The sequence below is a fragment of the Tenebrio molitor genome, chromosome 4 (genome assembly GCF_963966145.1).
Source record: "Tenebrio molitor chromosome 4, icTenMoli1.1, whole genome shotgun sequence".
Classification (NCBI taxonomy): domain Eukaryota; kingdom Metazoa; phylum Arthropoda; class Insecta; order Coleoptera; family Tenebrionidae; genus Tenebrio; species Tenebrio molitor.
In genome coordinates, this window is record NC_091049.1 from 18784824 (window position 1) to 18802802 (window position 17979).

A 17979-nucleotide genomic window follows, 5' to 3' on the forward strand; every position below is an offset into this window, starting at 1 on the left:
GATTTTCCATACAATCAGAATAAGTATGGCGTTGAGGGCAGTATTTCTCCACCGACTTCTCAGACTCCCTTCAAGTTGTTAACCACACATACTAAATTACGTTAAAATAACTTATTTGATCGGTTTAGGCCCTATACCAGATGTTTGATGCGCTGAAAACTTGTTTTCATTTATTTTTTCCAAATTCCCTTTTTCGAGTTTTTCGGTTATATGCCACTTTTTAGAGAAGCATTGGACCTGCAGCTGCCCATCAGATCTCAGTTTAAAGCTAAATAAATACGCTTCAAGTTCATTGCCCTTGACTTTTCTCATGGGGCGAGTATTTTTGACGATATTTAATAAAAAAAGAGAAATAAACAAAAAAAAATCACTTCTCGGAAAAAATACCCAATATTTGAAGAGCTGTATCTCGGAAACTGCTGGATACACAAAGTTTGCTTAGGCCTCAAACTGAAGTGAATTTAATCTAGTTTAAAAAAGATGACTTCAACTTTTTCTGTTAGACTCATATCTTAAGAGATATTGAGCAAAAACTGAAAATAGTGCGAAACTTTTGCTGTTCTTCGGCTACCACGCAGCGCGCACAAGTCTTTCGAAGTTGCAAATTTGGTTTTTTACTCTTGGCTGATGTCCAAAGAACATATTAAAAAATCAGAACTACATGACCTTTTGCAAGGTCGAATGTTTATATTGACTGGACTATAGTTATCTGATGGTACTTCAAGTGTACTGTCTTCTTCGTGTTGTAATTTTTATACTGTCGATAGAAGTTCGTTAAAATCCGTTAGTCATAACTTCATAAGGAAATGTAGAAGTGTATTTGGTTATGAGTGAATGCTAATAATGAAAAATTGTCGGTTAGGAGAGTCGGTTGGTTTCAACGGATTGTTTCTAAGTTTAAACATTCGATTGTTATTGGATTAGTAATTTTACCCGTTGGAGCTAGAATGAATGTGAGTGGTTGAATGAAATAGGGATGTATGAATATAAAAGTAAGAGAGTTACAGTAAGTTGAGGAGAGAAAGTGTGAATCACAGACTGAGTAGACTTAAGAATTAGAGTTAAGAGTAATTCGAGTGTATGGAAATAATAAATCATCGTTCATAATAAAGTTAGTGTTTTAAATTCAGTGTTCGAAATTGATTAAACATCCTGACAAGAGCAGAAAATATTGCTACAGTTTAATCAAAAGTGGGAATTCAAAGCAAAAATTATTTGTAAACATTCGTCTTCTTCTTCTTCATCTTCCTGCTGGATACAAGTAAATTGTTCCAAGAGCGATGAATCAGATGTCTCCTCGCAGATATCGTAAGCATCCTCTCCTAATGGCGACTCAATATTGGACCATGATTGGCCTTGACAACTGGTACATGTTAATGAACAAAACAATCCAACTTTTTTGCAGCCACATTTAGCGTTACACCCCTTTTTGCAATTGCAAAAAATTGTATTGAGGAGTTAATCCGGTGCAGGTGGGAGTAAAGTCGGAATTGGTTCCACTGTATTATCAACTAATTTCCAACCCCAGTCTTCTGGGTCCAGTTTATTACCAAGCCACACTTGAACTTGATAATATACCCGAAATAGATGTTGCTGAGCAGAAGCAGAGGTTGGGGGAAGACATGCCAATTGCACTCGTTTTTTGTTACGAGTATTTTTTACAAAAGATAAGTATCGAAACTTATCTACGCAGGTAAGTTTTTTTGGAGCTCCGTACACAGAAAGAAGGAAGCGAATTCCGTTGGTGATTATAGCTTGTGGAGTAGAATTACTCTTTTGAAAAACTTCAACACAATTAACTAGTCTTGTTTTTCAAACAATTTAACACAACTTTTTCAGCTTTTGGAATCGCTATATCTCAGAAATGGTTATTCTTAGGGAAAAAAGTATAAGAATATTTTTTATAGAGAATTGTATGCTCTACAATTTTTGTCTGATCTATTTTTATGATAAAACTTACCGATTGGCTGAAAAATGCGAAAAACCCATTTTCCCGACCTTTGACCTTCAATAACTTTTTTTGCAGATGTGGGAGCGATGGGGACTATTTACATTTCTTTTATAATGGTGTTCCCAACATTCATACCAATTTTTTAAGCTAACTTGCCCGGGCTAAATTGAAATTCACGTTTTTGTAAACTTTGCACGGACGTACAATCGCGGCCATCCAAAAGTGAACGATAGCTTGCGAAAATTTCCGTATTTTTCGTTAGATTAAATCAGGCTGTATTCATTGGCGTTCGTGCAGCAGGCGTTACTATTTTAATAATAAAAAGTTGTAATAATAAAAGTGAGACTGAGAAGTAATTAATACATTATTAAAGTGAAAGTAAACTTTAGTAAAGAAACCTGTACAACACCTATTCGCATTGGCCTCTCAAGCTTGTTTTCTTGCCAACCCCTCTTTATATTGAAGATGTAAGTCCTACTGCAATGTAATTCTCTCGCCACAGCAGCCAACGACCAATTTTCTTTTAGCTTTGCAATAGCCCTAGCTGTCTGCATCGGAGTGAGATGTGGCTGATGTAGCATTTAAAAAAAATAGTTTTCATAATTTTTTTATCGCTAGTGTCAACCTTTGACATTTTAGGACGCCTATGATTTAAAGTAAAAATCAAACTATAAAACAAAAGTTCACTTTTGGATGGCCGCGATAGTACAAAACCAGATTTGACACTGTCGTTGCACTTTGATTTCTTAGAAAAAAGTTTCTATTTTGCATATTACGTCAGAGTGTTTTATGATGGGCAAAAAGAGGAAATGATATGATAATTAGAATTCTTGAAAAGATTAAAATGGAGATAACAGCAGAATATTTAAATTAGTTCTTGTTAATAACATTTTCGACGAACACACAGAAACAACAAAAAATATATAATGATACAGACTGAGAACCAATAAATTATGAAAAACACCAAAAGCCACACCTTGAGGATTAATCAGGGGATTCAAAATCTAAGAAATTCCTTTTTGAGAGGATTTCCCTTGCCATTCAACGTGGAAACGCTGCAAGCATTCGGGGCACTTTTCCAGATTCCGCATTATTATCGGAAATTTTCGCATTGTAAATTAAAAATGTTATTTTATGTTAAATTTTAATAAATAATTCATTAGTTATTTTTTATTTTAAAGGAGTATGAATCAGTAATTCGGAGATAAAAAGAAATAGATAAAATCTGCATCACAAAAAATTCTAGAGAAATAATAATACAGAAAAAAAAATACAACATGGCCTAACTAGTTAGAAGGTGTTGCCACTAGAATAACAGACTATTATAGAACATTATGTAGTTGGGTACGTTTAATAATATCGTGTGTTCATTTAAATTTGGCGTTGAAGAGTCGATTGTGAGCGCACCACGGATTATGGATCACGGATCAGCTCTTTAAATCTAACCTCAATTTTTGCGTTGTTTGTGTTTTTACTCTGCAAACTGACGAGTGGTGCGTTCACAATCGACTTTTCAACTCCAACTTTGAGGAGAAATTTAAATGAACACCTGATATAATATAATACATATAATAATAATAAGTGTGAGGTAAAGTTAAAATATGATTCGTTAATAAAACTACTATTCAAACAATTTAACTTTTAATTTATTGATTATTATAATTATTTAATATAACATTAACCATTTCTTGTTCTGTAATTAAATAATCTTTTGAGATCCAGTCAAAAATAATCTGTACAATTATATTACATACTTTAACTATTTAAATGTTGATATTAAACAATTTGAATGTATTATGCAGTTATATCTACATGCACAACATATTGATACACCGTGCAATCAACAATTATTTAGATGAAAAGAGGCGTTGAGCTGTTCGACGTATGTCCCCAAATGCTTTGGAATGCATGGAAGTATTTTTGGTTGCATATACTTGTTTGAATTTAAATTCGGAAATTTTTGCCGAAGGTCCAGTATCAATTATTATTCAAAACACCATTACGAATCAATTATGAATAATTTATGTTCTAAAATAAAAATCATTTTTGCGTTAGAATTTGAATCATAGTGACAGTTGTTTGGCGTTTATTAGCTGAGGTAGCAAAGATACGAAAAATGTGACACTGTCAAAGTCATAGCCACCCCTTATCTAATTAATTGTTGAGTCCTCCGTATTAACTATAGTTAATGTATACACATATGAATAATTTTTTAAAAGTAATATTTTATTTTAAGAATAATACCGTTGATGCGTTTTACAACTGATACCACTTACAGTTGTCCCATAAAAAGAGATTTGGTCAGTGATTTTGATATTTCTGTCAATCAAATAATGTAAAATATTTCTTATATTGTCACAATCCCAGTCATTTTTATTCAGCGCCACAGATTTTAAATTTGGGGTGTTATGAGTAAACTGATCTAAATCAATTTTACTGATTCGATTATTGTTAAATGATAAGTCGGTCAGGAGTTTAACTTTTGAAAGAATCGTGAAATTCAAACTTTGTAAATCATTATTAGAAATATTTAATCGACTTAATCGATGTGCTCCGTTAAAGGCGTTTGGTTCAATCATTCGAATTCTGTTAAAAGATAAGTCCAAATATTTCAAATTGGCACAATTTATGAAGAGATTTTGTTGTAAAACATTGATCATATTACCTTGCAGGTATAATGTTGTTAAATTCTTTAATCCAGCAAATGTTACTGAATTAATTTCGCTAATCCGGTTAAAACTTAAATCCAGTGTTTGAATATTTTTTCTGTGAGAAAACACCTGACCCAAAAACCTAATCCTATTGTGAGCTAGATACAGATATGTGACATTTTGAGCGATCTCGCCTAAATCTTCAATGTCGTTCCAAGACAGATAAAGATAATGAACTTTAAGTTTGTTCCAGTTTTTGACAACATTGATGCTGTTGTTTGATAGATCCAAAGCCACGCTGTGAAAATGTCGGAAATCTATTTCTTCTAAATGACTGTTCGAGATATTTATTCTCCAAAATCGATCTGCAGTCAGATCTGCTTGAATTCTTCTTAGGTATGTGTTCGATGCAAGAAAAGACTTCAAATAGGTAAATTTGACGTCTGGAAAACTATGCAGAGGGTTACTCGAAATATTGAACACTTCCAAATTCTGCAAATTATTAAAGAAACTGGGTTCAATGGAACGCAAACTATTTTGATCCAGATAGAGTTCCTTCAAGTTGCGAAGATGTATAAAACTGTTTGGGTTGATGTGGCTAAGTAAATTTCGTGAAAGTCTTAGCACTTTTAACTGTTCCAGCTGGAAAACTCCTGGTTGAATGTGCCTTAAATTGTTGGAGCTTAAGTCCAGTTCTTGGAGATATTGCAAATTATTAAAAGTCTCTGAAGGTATTGTTGCAATACTCAGATTACTCATCACTAATTCTTTAAGTGTAGACGGCAAATGTAAATTTCTTGGAAGAGATGGTAACGATGAGTTTGCGATAGTTAATATTTGATAACTTTGTAGTTCTGGTTGATAAGTGGATAAAAATCGAAAATTCACGTTGGTGCAAACAACTCTGTCATAAGAGTTTCTCACAGAATAGTCATCCCACAAGTTTTGTCGGTCAACTTTGCACTTCGAACTCTCACTTAAACCAAATGCAGCCAAAATTAATATTGAAATCAAATACGTTTCCTTCACCATTGTGCTTTTTTGGTAACACCTAAACGTAACAATCATGTTCAACATACAAAATAAATTCATTTTTTGAGCTTACCTAGTTACTTGAAGAATTATTAAAACACAAAACAGTTTGATATTAAGAGTGTCGTTGTAGAACTGTGTATTGATAACATTAATCTCGTATGAATTTTAATTCAAAGAAAATACAAATGATGCATAAATATTTTTGGTTCGTTATCATTTGTTTATTAAGAATAATCAATATTTGTCGTTAATCAGACCATTTATTCAAGAAAAAAATATAGATAAGGAATTTCAAGTACGAGTTAACAAACTAAAAAGTAAGAAATTATTGTTAAGTTTGCCCTACATTTTTAATTTAATTATTTTTTTTATAAAGAAAATCACTCAAGATTTTAGGAGAAAGTAATCGTTTGCGAGCATAGATTAATATCCCGCGTTCAAAAGAAATCCTGGGCTGAGCAGGCGTTGGAAAAAGTCAACCGTTTAGAACAGTGTAAAGTTTGAATTTCCCGCCGTTTGACACCAATGACATTTGTTTATCGGGACATAATTGAACATTGTTTTCAGCAAAGGGTGCCCTTAGATATTTGCTTCGACAATAGGAATCGTGAAGTTATTCTATTTTTAATGTAAAACGTTGCAAAGAAAGAAAAAAAAGAAAGATTTTGTGGCTCTAAATTTAGGGTCAGCTATGAACATGCTCCAGTTAATTTACGTTGTAAAAAAGCACAACAATTGACGGTTTCCAACGCCTTCCCAGCCCAGGATTTCATTTGAACAAGCGATATTTTGATAAATTGAACACTAGAAATGCTAGAACAGCAGTACGTTGTTAAGCAGTCATTATTAAGATATCAGATAAAAGTTCTTTAAAAAATCAATCTTGTTTTTCGTAGAAGATATGGACCTATTTGTTACACTAAATTTACCTAAATCCTACTAATCTGCAAATATTTAATTTCTTTTGTATCCATGGAAATGAGAAATGGCAATCAAGGCCATGTTGCCATATGTTATTTGAACTAAACCGACATAAAATCACTTCTTAGAAATGCTGGAACTAATGAAATAACTTAATTAATTGCAAGCCTGATCACAATAATTCTGAATTATCATATCATTGGCTAGTAAGAAATAAACAGTTAAAATCTTTTTTAATATTTAAAATAAATGAGGTCAGAGGGGAACCTTTTGAATTCAAATCTAATTGATATAGAATTCATTTATTATTATTCTTACAATTTTCAAATATGAGTTGACATTTTCTCATTGAGTTGCTCAGCGAATTTTAGGGCACCCTGTATACATATACAGGTGTCCCCAGAAAAAAACGAGTCCATAACTCCCTTATTTATCGGAGGATTTTAATTATCTATACACCAAATTAAATGGTTGTTAATAGGCTACAAAACGGCTTAATAAAATCACGTATAGTCCCAAGGGCTTCAAGACTAAACTGTCAAACTATTTTTTTTTCAAATGGGATCACATACTTTTGAAAACAACAATGTATCACAAGTATAACTTCACATAAAAAAAAATAACACTAACTTTTGAAACAAATGACGAGCACCAAGCGAAAAGCTATCAAAATGCATTGCGTTACAATGTAGTAACCAAATTAAGGTAGCTGGAAAAACAAATGACAAATAATAACATGTGGGATTGCGCAGATATGCCGCCAATGTATAGCGCAAAATGGAACATAGACGATAGTAGTGCTTTTTTACTTTTTTTTTTTGTGAATTTTTGGTATTTAAGTGTTCACTTGTGATACACTGTTGTTTTCAGAATAAAAATCTCTATCAGAATTACTAAAAAAAAATATGTAATCCCATTTGAAAGAAACTATTTTGACAGTTTACCCTTGAAACCCATGGGACTATACTTGAATTTATTAGGCCATTTTGTAGCCTACTAACAACCATTTAATTTGGTGTACAGGTAATTAAAATATTCCGATAAATAACGGAGTTATGGACTCGACTTCTTTTTTGGGGACACCTGTATATATGTATATTTATTTATCTTAATTAAATAGGAATTAAAATCTTTTTATTAATAATAATTTATTAAAACCAGTTCTTTGAATGCTAAAGGGAATGGAAAAATCAATTTTTTTAAAATTTATAATAATAAATCATTTATAATTTGTTCATCATACATAAATAGTTTTTTCTCTGAAAAATTAATTAAACAGCAAAACATTTTATCAAGTGATCAGGTTACCTTGAACTTATACTTATGTTTAAAATGTAATATAAAACTATAAAAGATAATTTCAAATATTTATATACAGATGTCCCAAAAAAAAGACGAGTCCATAGCTCCCTTATTTATTGGACGATTTTAATTATCTATACACCAAATTAAATGGTTGTTAATAGGCTACAAAACGGCTTAATAAATTCACGTATAGCTCCAAGGACTTCAAGACTAAACTGTCAAACTATTTTTTTTTAAATGGGATTACATACTTTTTTTTAGTAATTCTGATAGAGATCTTAATTCTGAAAACAACAATGTATCACAAGTATAACTCCACATAAAAAAATAACACTAACTTTTGAAACAAATGACGAGCACCAAGCGAAAAGCTATCAAAATGCATTGCGTTACAACGTAATAACCAAATTAAGGTAGCTGGAAAAACAAATGACAAATAATAACATGTGGGACTGCGCAGATATGCCGCCAATGTTTAGCGCAAAATGGAACATAGTAGCGTTTTTTTTTTAATTTTTTTGTGTTTTCAGAATAAAAATCTCTATCAGAATTACTAAAAAAATATGTAATCCCATTTGAAAAAAAAATATTTTGACAGTTTACCCTTGAAGTCCATGGGGATATACTTGAATTTATTAGGCCATTTTGTAGCCTATTAACAACCATTTAATTTGGTGTACAGATAATTAAAATCTTTCGATAAATAACGGAGTTATGGACTCGTCTTCTTTTTTGGGGACACGCTGTATATACGGGGTATCTCAAAATTCGCGAATTCCGAATTCAGAGCGTTGTAGGGGATCACTTCAGTAGTCCAAATATGACAATAAAAAAAAATCAGGACTCCCCCCATAAAGATACATTGGTCTGAAGGTGCACTTTGTGAAGTGCGTTTTCTTCAAATACAGGCTGAAAAGTTCAGTGTTTATTGTTATTTATGGTGTAGATGATTGTGGAAAATAATAACGTAAAACAATTTTTTGAAAAATAGTTTTACTTTGGAGTAAAAAAATCTTAAATTTTTGTAATTTGTCTTAAAAGTGAAACGGCAACGTAGTTAGAATAGTATTTTGTCACTGTGGATATGAAGGCTGCTATGTATTGAACAAAATTAAAGTGCTTATATCTTCAGGAAAAGCGATTTTTTTTCTCTAAGTATTTTTCGAGCTCCACTGGGTCCTTCCCCACCACGCTCTGAATTCGGAATTCGCGAATTTTGAGACACCCTGTATACATGTATAAAGTCATATGTAGGTAGTGCTTAGTACATGTTAATGCACTGTGAAATATAATTTGTTGCTTCTATAAAAAAATTATTTACTAAACGTGATATCGTGTATAGGCGTAGGCGTTGAAGAGTCGATTACGAACGCACCACAGATTACAGATCATGGATCAGCTATTTAAATCTAACCTCAATTATTGCGTTGTTTGTGTTTTTACTCTGCAGACTGGTGCGTTTACAATCGACTCTTCAACGCCAAATTTGAGGTGAAATTAAGAAAAAACGCCCGATGTATTTGATATATCTTTTTTGTGGTACTTATTATGAGTGTAATTTACTTTCTTTGTTGTACAGTTAATTTCAAAATTATAGAGTACACCTAATTTTCTACAGTGTAAAATGCATTAACATTTTTTGTCAAAGACCAATGTCAATTTTGACAAACAAAATGCCTAATCTAACCGAATACGCGAAAGTGGTCATTCTTTCCAAATGAATGAAAGTGTGAAGCTACGAAGTAAATTTAGTACATACAACCTTACATTTTTGTGAAAAATCTCTGTTACCAACCCACGCAAAAGTTCCTAGTCTAATATGAAAACTTGAGCAGCCGAATTTTCAGGAATTAGAAAAGCAAAGTAGATACAATAGTATATTACACTCGTTTAATAAGACGTATTATCACACTCGTTCCATTAAAGCACCCGTGTAATAATAAAGCGTCTTACTAAACTCGTATAATAATATACTACATATTAAAGTTTCTTACCTTTTCAACGTCCTGCAAAAATGTCAACGTCTTAAACGTAGATTTATTGTTTTTAATGTACTTTCAGGACTGATTTGTTCCATTGCAGCGCAAATTCTCTGCCGTAAATCTTCTAAATTGTTGAAAAATTCAGAGTTGCGCATTTTTCGAAATAAAATCGACCTGTTCGCGCGATTTTCTCAAAAATATTATACAGGGGTATTCAGGATTACTAACAATGTCCCGACGCAACCAAATAAACATATCTCTGAAACGAGTAGATACCCGTTGCTCTTTTTATTTTTTAATGAATCCAAGACTGCTTTTATTGAGACAATTGTCAGTTGTCGTTACGTGACATCTATCAAGTCAAATGTATTACATTTTACATTAATTTAGATGTCAACTTCATGTCAAATTAAAAAAAAAAACTAAAACCAACTGTTTTATTTTGTTAAATAAATATAAATGATCCACACTTCAGTTTGTCAGTTATCGCAATGCAACAGAGTGAACCTTGTGTAGGAAAGTAGGAACGTACCATAAATTGTTACAAAAAGAAGAAGGTAAACATTTCCAGCACCTAATTTAACAAATTGATTAATTTGTGCGTGAATTGTAATTGTGTTACTTTTTTATCATAATTCGTGTCATGCTGTTATTTTATAGTGAGGTTATGTCGTGTTTTAACGCTGCGACATCCGTTTTTCAAAACAAAAGATTTCCATAGGTGATGCCACCAGAATATTAAATGAACAACCATTAGTACCGACATTGATTAAATATGTATATAGGACGAAGGCAGACGTAAGTAACATCAGATAATGTTGTCTTAAATGTGTTAAGTTTCCTCCAAAACTGCTTTAAACAGAAATAAAAATTAGATTAATATTAGCAAATTATAAAAAGTTTGACTAAAGATGTACAATTTGTCACATAAACTTGGTACTTCATCATTATGTCAAAGATGCATAAGTAAAAAAAATTAAACTTTGAAAGTTTTATCTTTAGATCTAATGGAATAAAACGTCCCATTGATTGATTGATTTTTAATAATAAAGGAAATATTAATGAAAACTGTCACGACAAAATTTTACAATGTAAATGATACTTTCAAATGTAAATAACGGAACACCTGTTATTACCTACCTTAAATAAAAGACTGGAATAATTCTAATGTGAATAAAACAGATGAACAAAAAGTCTGTTATGTTATTTACAATGTATTATTTCATGACGTAATAGCTTTCAATTTCGTTTTTTCTTTATGAAGTAGAGGTATTTTCAAATTTGGTAGCGGAAGCAAAAAATTGAGAAATGTCACAAAATTGTATTGTCACTGTCAAATTTCTCAGAGACGTTCGTGTTATCGTGATTTCGACAAAAATGCAGCATATTGGCAATAAGAAAGTTATTCACGGTCAAAGTAGAGAAATAATTTGTAATATGTTTGATTATATGAGAATAACTTTTCCTTTTGAACCGGTGACAAAAATTAAAGAACGGGTTTCCGAATACACAAAAGTTTCCCTCAGAAGTGTCGAGCTAATTTTAAAACTACGTAAAGATCTGAATCTGAGCTGAGCTCAGAGAAATAATGGAATTCCTATTTTGAATTCACCACCAAAAAGTCACCGAAAATGTACGATCACTAATTTGGAAGACTATGAAGTTAGGTGATTTCGGAAATTTTGTTTATAATTTTCATATTACTGAAAAATGTCGAGTGACTATGGAGCACTTAAATCAAAAGTTAAAAAATGACTATGGATGGAAAGGTAGTACGTTGTTTTAAAGAGGAGAAATGGGTTTCGTGCCAAATGCCTTGTAAATTTTTGTCGGGATGTAAAAGTAAAAGTACAGACTACCATGATGATATGAATGCAGAGAATGAAGAGAAAGAGAAGTTGATACCAAATTTGTTCCAAAACAGCGTGGTAGTGACAGAGAATGCATCTTATCATAATGTACAATTAAACCGTGCTCCTACGTCCGCGTCCAGAAAGTCAGAAATGAAAGAGTGGCTAATGCAGAAAAATATATCCTTTGAAGAAAATAGTTATTATTAAGAGACACAAAAAACGGCATATAATATATAAATTTGATGAATTGTTAGAGAGGCATGGTCATAATATACTGAGGTTACCTCCGTATCAACCGGATCTTAATCTGATATAAAAAATTTGGGTTTCGGTAAAAAACAGTGTGGCAAAAAAAAAACCTAACTTTTAAACTGAGTGACGCAAACATGTTAGCGGAACATGAATTTAGCGCTAGGATTAAGTTTAATACAATTTGGAAAAATGTTTGTAGTGGTGTTATTGCAAATGAAGATAACTATGTATTTGTTAAATGAACGTCGCCTAGAAGTAAGAGTTCCAGAAATGATCATAAACTTAGGTGCAGATAGTTCTAGTGACGAGAGTGACTTTGAATTTTTTGATTAAAAATCTTAAATATTATTATATTAAAAAAGAAATATAAAACTACTTTCCACATTTTATTAGTTCATGTCGACAACAATAATATAATTAGTGATAATAATAATTATTATAAGTATTGCATTTTTATGGCTTTCATTAGAATTTATTTTTCAATCTATTTAACGAAAATTTAAATTTACCTAGACTCCTTTTAAACAAACCAAATTTTAAAATGTATATAAATACACACATTTATAATTAATAACTTACACCAACATTTTGTTTAATGTTCGTTATAGGGAACACTTTTCTTCTGCTATTTCGTTAGCGAAATATTTTATAATTCCAGAATATGTAATCCTCATTATTTACTTAAGTAACCTTTTTTCAAATTTTTGTCAAATGCGAAATGAAAGGGCGAAAATTGCAAATTAGAAACTAAACGCTTCGTTTGCACTTGTTAGAAAAGTAACAAAACAAAGTAGAACAGGGGTTGAAAGGAAAAAAAGGGTAGCAGTATAGTCCAATTTTTACCCTTTTGCGATGACGTCATTATCTAGTAACTTCACGTATGTTTGAGCTAGGATCAGAAACAAATTTGAATTGATCATAAATAACTATAGGGCCAGTTTATAGAATGAGAATTAAATATTTAATTCGAATTAAATTTTAATGCGCGATTAACCCATCAATCCGAAACTTCGATTGGTTCAATCTGATCACGTGTTCAGTTAATCTCGCATTTGATTACGATTAACTTAATTTCGCTTCTATAAACTGGCCCATAATGTTTCAAATTTGTTGACTATTGCTTCGAAAGGTTATGTTTGTAATCAATGTAATAAGCGAAAGAAATTAAAAATTGCCAAATTGACAGGAGCATTAGATAACCTCCAACTGACCATCAATAAATAAACGTGTCTTTTTTTGTTTTTTTTCCTGTTTCTGTCGTTTCAATAAAGAGAAAGCGAGGAAGGAATTCGTGACGTCACCTCAAAAGGATAAAAATTGCACTATAGTTATAGTCAGAATCACGAAGCAATGCGTGTAAAGTCCATTCAAAAATCAAAGAACCACCACCTGTTGCTTTAGGTTGGAAAAATAAAAAAAAACCCAGGTAGATATTTTTTCATACTATGTTGGTAACTATAAATTATGACATTTATTTGATTCAAAATAAAATTCAATTGCTTTGAATTTCGTTCATATTGTTTTATTAGCAGCACGTTTCATTTATTTATTGATTCTTATTATTTTTACTTAAACATGCCCAGAAAAACAAGACACTTAATAAACATTTAACCTCAAAATTACAAGTCTCACCAAATTTTACACTAAACAGCGTTGCCGATAGTAATTAATAATTATCGAGGATAATGGGACGTTGGTGGTTTTTTGATTTTTGAATGGACTTGACGTCATCGATGAATTGTTTAATTTTATATCTGTTTGCCTTGTGGATGTACAATTATTCCATAGATTCAGAAATTTAGTCATTTTCAGATTTTTAATCCAACCAAAAATTATGTACATTCGGTCTGGTGCAGACAAAAAGCTAATCTTAAACATTCAAGATTATAATGGAAGACAAAAACGGTTACATAAAAAATTCTATAAATGTGGAAAAGCTCTCGCGATTGGCTAAAGTCGCCAATCTAGAGCTGATTGGCCATTTTGGTCAAGTAGGAGGCACGAATATGGGGTGTTCAAAAATAATCAAAACCAGAGCGGAACCATGACAGAGCTCTCTAACTCGGAGTTTGATCTCTAAAGTAACCGGAGATACGTTCAGTACAGACAGCAGTCATTTTCATTTCACGTTTTGTAAAATTACAAGGTAAATTATTTCTCTAATTCTTCCACCTTATTTGTAGCCAAGATTTAATTTCACTGCCATTTTTAGTTCTTTTCTTGCACTAAAGTAAAAAAAGCAAATTATTGTCTTTGAGATGTCGATTATGACAAAACTATCTTCAAAACATTGCATTTAATTTGCTTCAAATCCACCATGGCGGAGTATATGTATAATTTTTATTGGGGAAACGCGTTCCCGCGAAGGCGAACTTTTCTAAAATAGTCTTAAAACATTTTCATTCATTATTCGTTCCTTGGGGTCTTCGTGGTCGGAGAGACTCCGCCAATATCCACCGTTCTCAATTAGCTTTGGTCCGGCGCAGTGCACAAAATGAAGCCACACCACCCATAAATGGGTCTACTGACACCTTGCTATTTACGATTCATTATACTATAACCGAGGTTCAAGGAGATATCTCGTGGAATTCACGTTAACAGGGGAGAAAATTCAAATCTTATCAGGATCACATAGATCGCATCTCAAATTATTTTAATGCTGTTCATGTTCATAATTCATTTCGTTGGTGCCGTGATCAGAGCATCATGCGTTGTTCGCTTTGATTACATTCTATTTATTTAAATTTTAACCTGCATTTGAATTTATATTATTTAAAAATAATAATGATTAATTGTGAAAGTGAATAATTTTTGTTACCTATATACTAGTGTTTGAAAGAATTCAGTCTGACTTGTGGTAAAAATGTAAACAATAGAAAAGCAATCAATACTTCCAATATCATTAATGTAAAACCTTTACCTGTTGTATTTATGCCATCCAATTTTGTCAAGACTGTTGAATGATTATACTAATACAAATTCATCACATTAGTTTAGTTATTGTCCAATTTCTACAGCCATGAGTTCCCGGTTATTCAAGTTAGTAATAAATGTTAATAAAATTTTAGGTATAGCACCACCCCCTAGAAAACAAGATATGATCACGAAATTATATTCGTTATTAATAGTGTCACTGTTGACTGTTGGGATAATAACTTCTAGTGGGGATCGAGGATATCTAAAATCGTACACTCACATAAAATTTGTGATTAGTGTCTTGATGGATGTTATAGCCTACGTCTTCAACTGTTACGTGACTCTATCGATGACATTTTGGCGAGAGAAACAATGGAAAGAACTAATCAAAGCTATTAAGCCGAGTACCATTCCCAACAGCAAAATACCATATTACTGGGGATTCTTGATGTTGAATATATTTTTCTGGATAATAGTTTCTTGTTCTAATTATGCTTTCAATCAAATCGTCGTTTTTAAAACCGCCCAAGATATTGCTGTTCTTGATACAGAACTGTACACACAATTCCTATTCGGATATTTAATCTACGTTACGTCTGACATGCTGCTGTCAAGATACCGCTACTTGACTTACCTTTTATCAGACTACGTGCAGAATGTAGTCCCTACAAAATCACGATCAGGTGAAGAATTTACATATTTTATGAGGAAGATCGAACATATTGCCTATGTATTAAAAGAGGCCACTGATAACTTCAACGCAATTTTTGGCATTCCGCTACTATTAACTATCTCTTATTCAACTCTCCATTTTGTTAATTACGTTGATGATATATTCTTTTTTCGATTTGATCCTGTGAAGTTCAGCCAGTTTGTTGTATCAAATATATGTCTAGTTTTCATGATTTTTGTAAGTGAAGGTAAATTTTTTTGCGAATATTTTGTAAAGTATATCGTTTCAGATTGGCAACTGTGTATTGATTTTTAAGTGTAATAGTGTGTTGAAGGAAGCATGCAACGTGGTAAACTTTGCATATAAACTAAGAAAATCTTTTCCATGTACTACGTCGAAGCAAAGATTGGAAGTGAATGAGTTTATTGATTTTATAATAAATAATTTTCCTAAATTTTCTGCAGCTGGGTTTTTCGACATCAAGATGTCTACAATAGGTAGCATGTTAAACACTGTAACTACTTTGATTATTGTTATGATGCAGCTTGATCTGAATGTGACACAATCATGCAATTAAATGATTTTCATTATTAATTTATATTAAAATTTTTATATTGATAATAAAAAGAAAAATATATGCACCTATATATTATCAATAAAGTATAACACTAACTAAATCATTTTAAATAAATGTTATATGTAGATGCCTGAGGTATATTAGAATATCCTTATCATTTCGCATCAGAATTCAAAAGCAACAAACTGGGTAGAAAACTTATCGGTGCTGATGATTAGGATACGCCATCTTAAAAAAACAAAATCATCATTATCATTTTCCTAAAGCGACTAACATTGTTGAAAAACTACAGAATTCCCACGTTCTCTGTTACATTTAACGCTTAATACGTTTTTCACATTGTAAAATTTCAAATAATTTAATGGTTTATAACAAACATTTAAGTGGTTTTTGAATTGGAAGGAATTCACAATTCTGAAGTAATTTAACACATATAATTATTATTTTAAAGTTATTCCATTAATTGAGCCTACAAAACAGCCCAGCGTGACAACATGAATAAATTGTTGATTTATTTTATGTATACAGAGTGATTCATATTGTTTCATAAATATTTTAATCAGTGGCAGATTCCGGTCTCAAAAGACCCTTGTCAATAAAATATTAAGTCATACATCAAAAATTGCCAAAAATTACCAAATCGGTTTTTTCACTATTAGTAAATGCGATTCTTCGCTAATTTATTTTTTATGTCCAAGGTATAACAAATGTCATGAATGTCATAATAGAAGCAAAGAATTGTTGCTATAGAGAAAATATTGATATTATAAAGGTAGCTTTAGTTTCATTTTGACAACAATGCCCGACAGTTTATTTTAACGTAAAATATTTTCATTTATCTGCAGTTCTTAAAAGGAGGACGTACACTCTTCAACATGCTTTATCTTCAACAATTTTAACGTTAGGACCTAGATATTTTTGTAAGAGTGTCTAGGGGTTGGAATCTACCCCTGGTTACAGTTTGTATGATACAATATGAATCACGCTGCATATCCTTTTATCTCTAATTATGACACTGAATTAAAAATGCCTTGCCAGGAAAAATATAAATTGTCAGTAAAAATACATATAAACCTAGATCAACATTATTACAAATTATAATAATGACATCCTCAGTGGGATTAAATGGATTTCAGACTGCACTTGCCACAAAAGTCGTTTGATATTACTTATGTGAGTTTAAGTTTATCAAAAACTTGTAGGAGTAGTCCCACTATTTAGTAAACTTCGTCCACCGAGACATTGGGAGATTTTTTTAAATTGTACTAAATTAACCCAACACTAAAAAATGCACTAGAATACATTCATTAGAGCATCATTTCATGGCAAAAGTGTTACTGCTTGAATGATATACATATTTCAAATTTTACGTGCGCTAGCTACTCCTTGCTCTACGTAGAATTTTATGACTTTTATGTGAACCAATCTCTCGCTGGACAAATTTTAGCAATACATTATACAATTCATTATACTGTGTGGCAACTATTTATGGAATAAATTCAGTAACTTCAAAATTATTGACATGTGTTGAAAACGCTGAAACAGAACAATTTTTATTTGTCATAATGTTTATTTTAAGTTGCTTTAATTATTCATGACGTCAAATTTGTTTAGAATTACTAAAAAAAGTATGTGTTCGCATTTGAAAAAATTTTTTTTTTACAGTTTAACCTTGAAGCCTTTGGGGGTTTTACGTGAATTTAGAAGGCCATTTTGTAGCCTATTCACAACCATTTAATTTGGTATAGAGATAATTGAAATCTTCCGATAAATAAGGGAGCTATAGACTTGTCTATTTGTGACACCCTGTACCGGGTGGGGCATCGTATAGGTACGCGCACGCGAGAAATCGCAACTTAATTA

At 31.6% G+C, this 17979-nt stretch overlaps 1 protein-coding gene across 1 annotated transcript; it reads right to left on the reverse strand.

The window, feature by feature from the left end:
- Window positions 1-3575: 3575 nt before the first annotated feature.
- On the reverse strand, window positions 3576-5858 carry LOC138128726 (leucine-rich repeat-containing protein 15-like). The gene is made up of 2 exons (XM_069044918.1): window positions 5708-5858; window positions 3576-5653 (listed from the first exon to the last, which is right to left on the reverse strand). The coding sequence occupies exon 2, from the start codon at window positions 5632-5634 to the stop codon at window positions 4183-4185; it is 1452 nt and encodes a 483-aa protein (XP_068901019.1). The 5' UTR covers window positions 5635-5653; window positions 5708-5858; the 3' UTR covers window positions 3576-4182.
- Window positions 5859-17979: the final 12121 nt, after the last annotated feature.

Excerpts from the sequence above, each read along its gene's own strand:
- LOC138128726 (XM_069044918.1), bottom strand. The coding sequence starts at position 5,634 with ATGGTGAAGGAAACGTATTTGATTTCAATATTAATTTTGGCTGCATTT.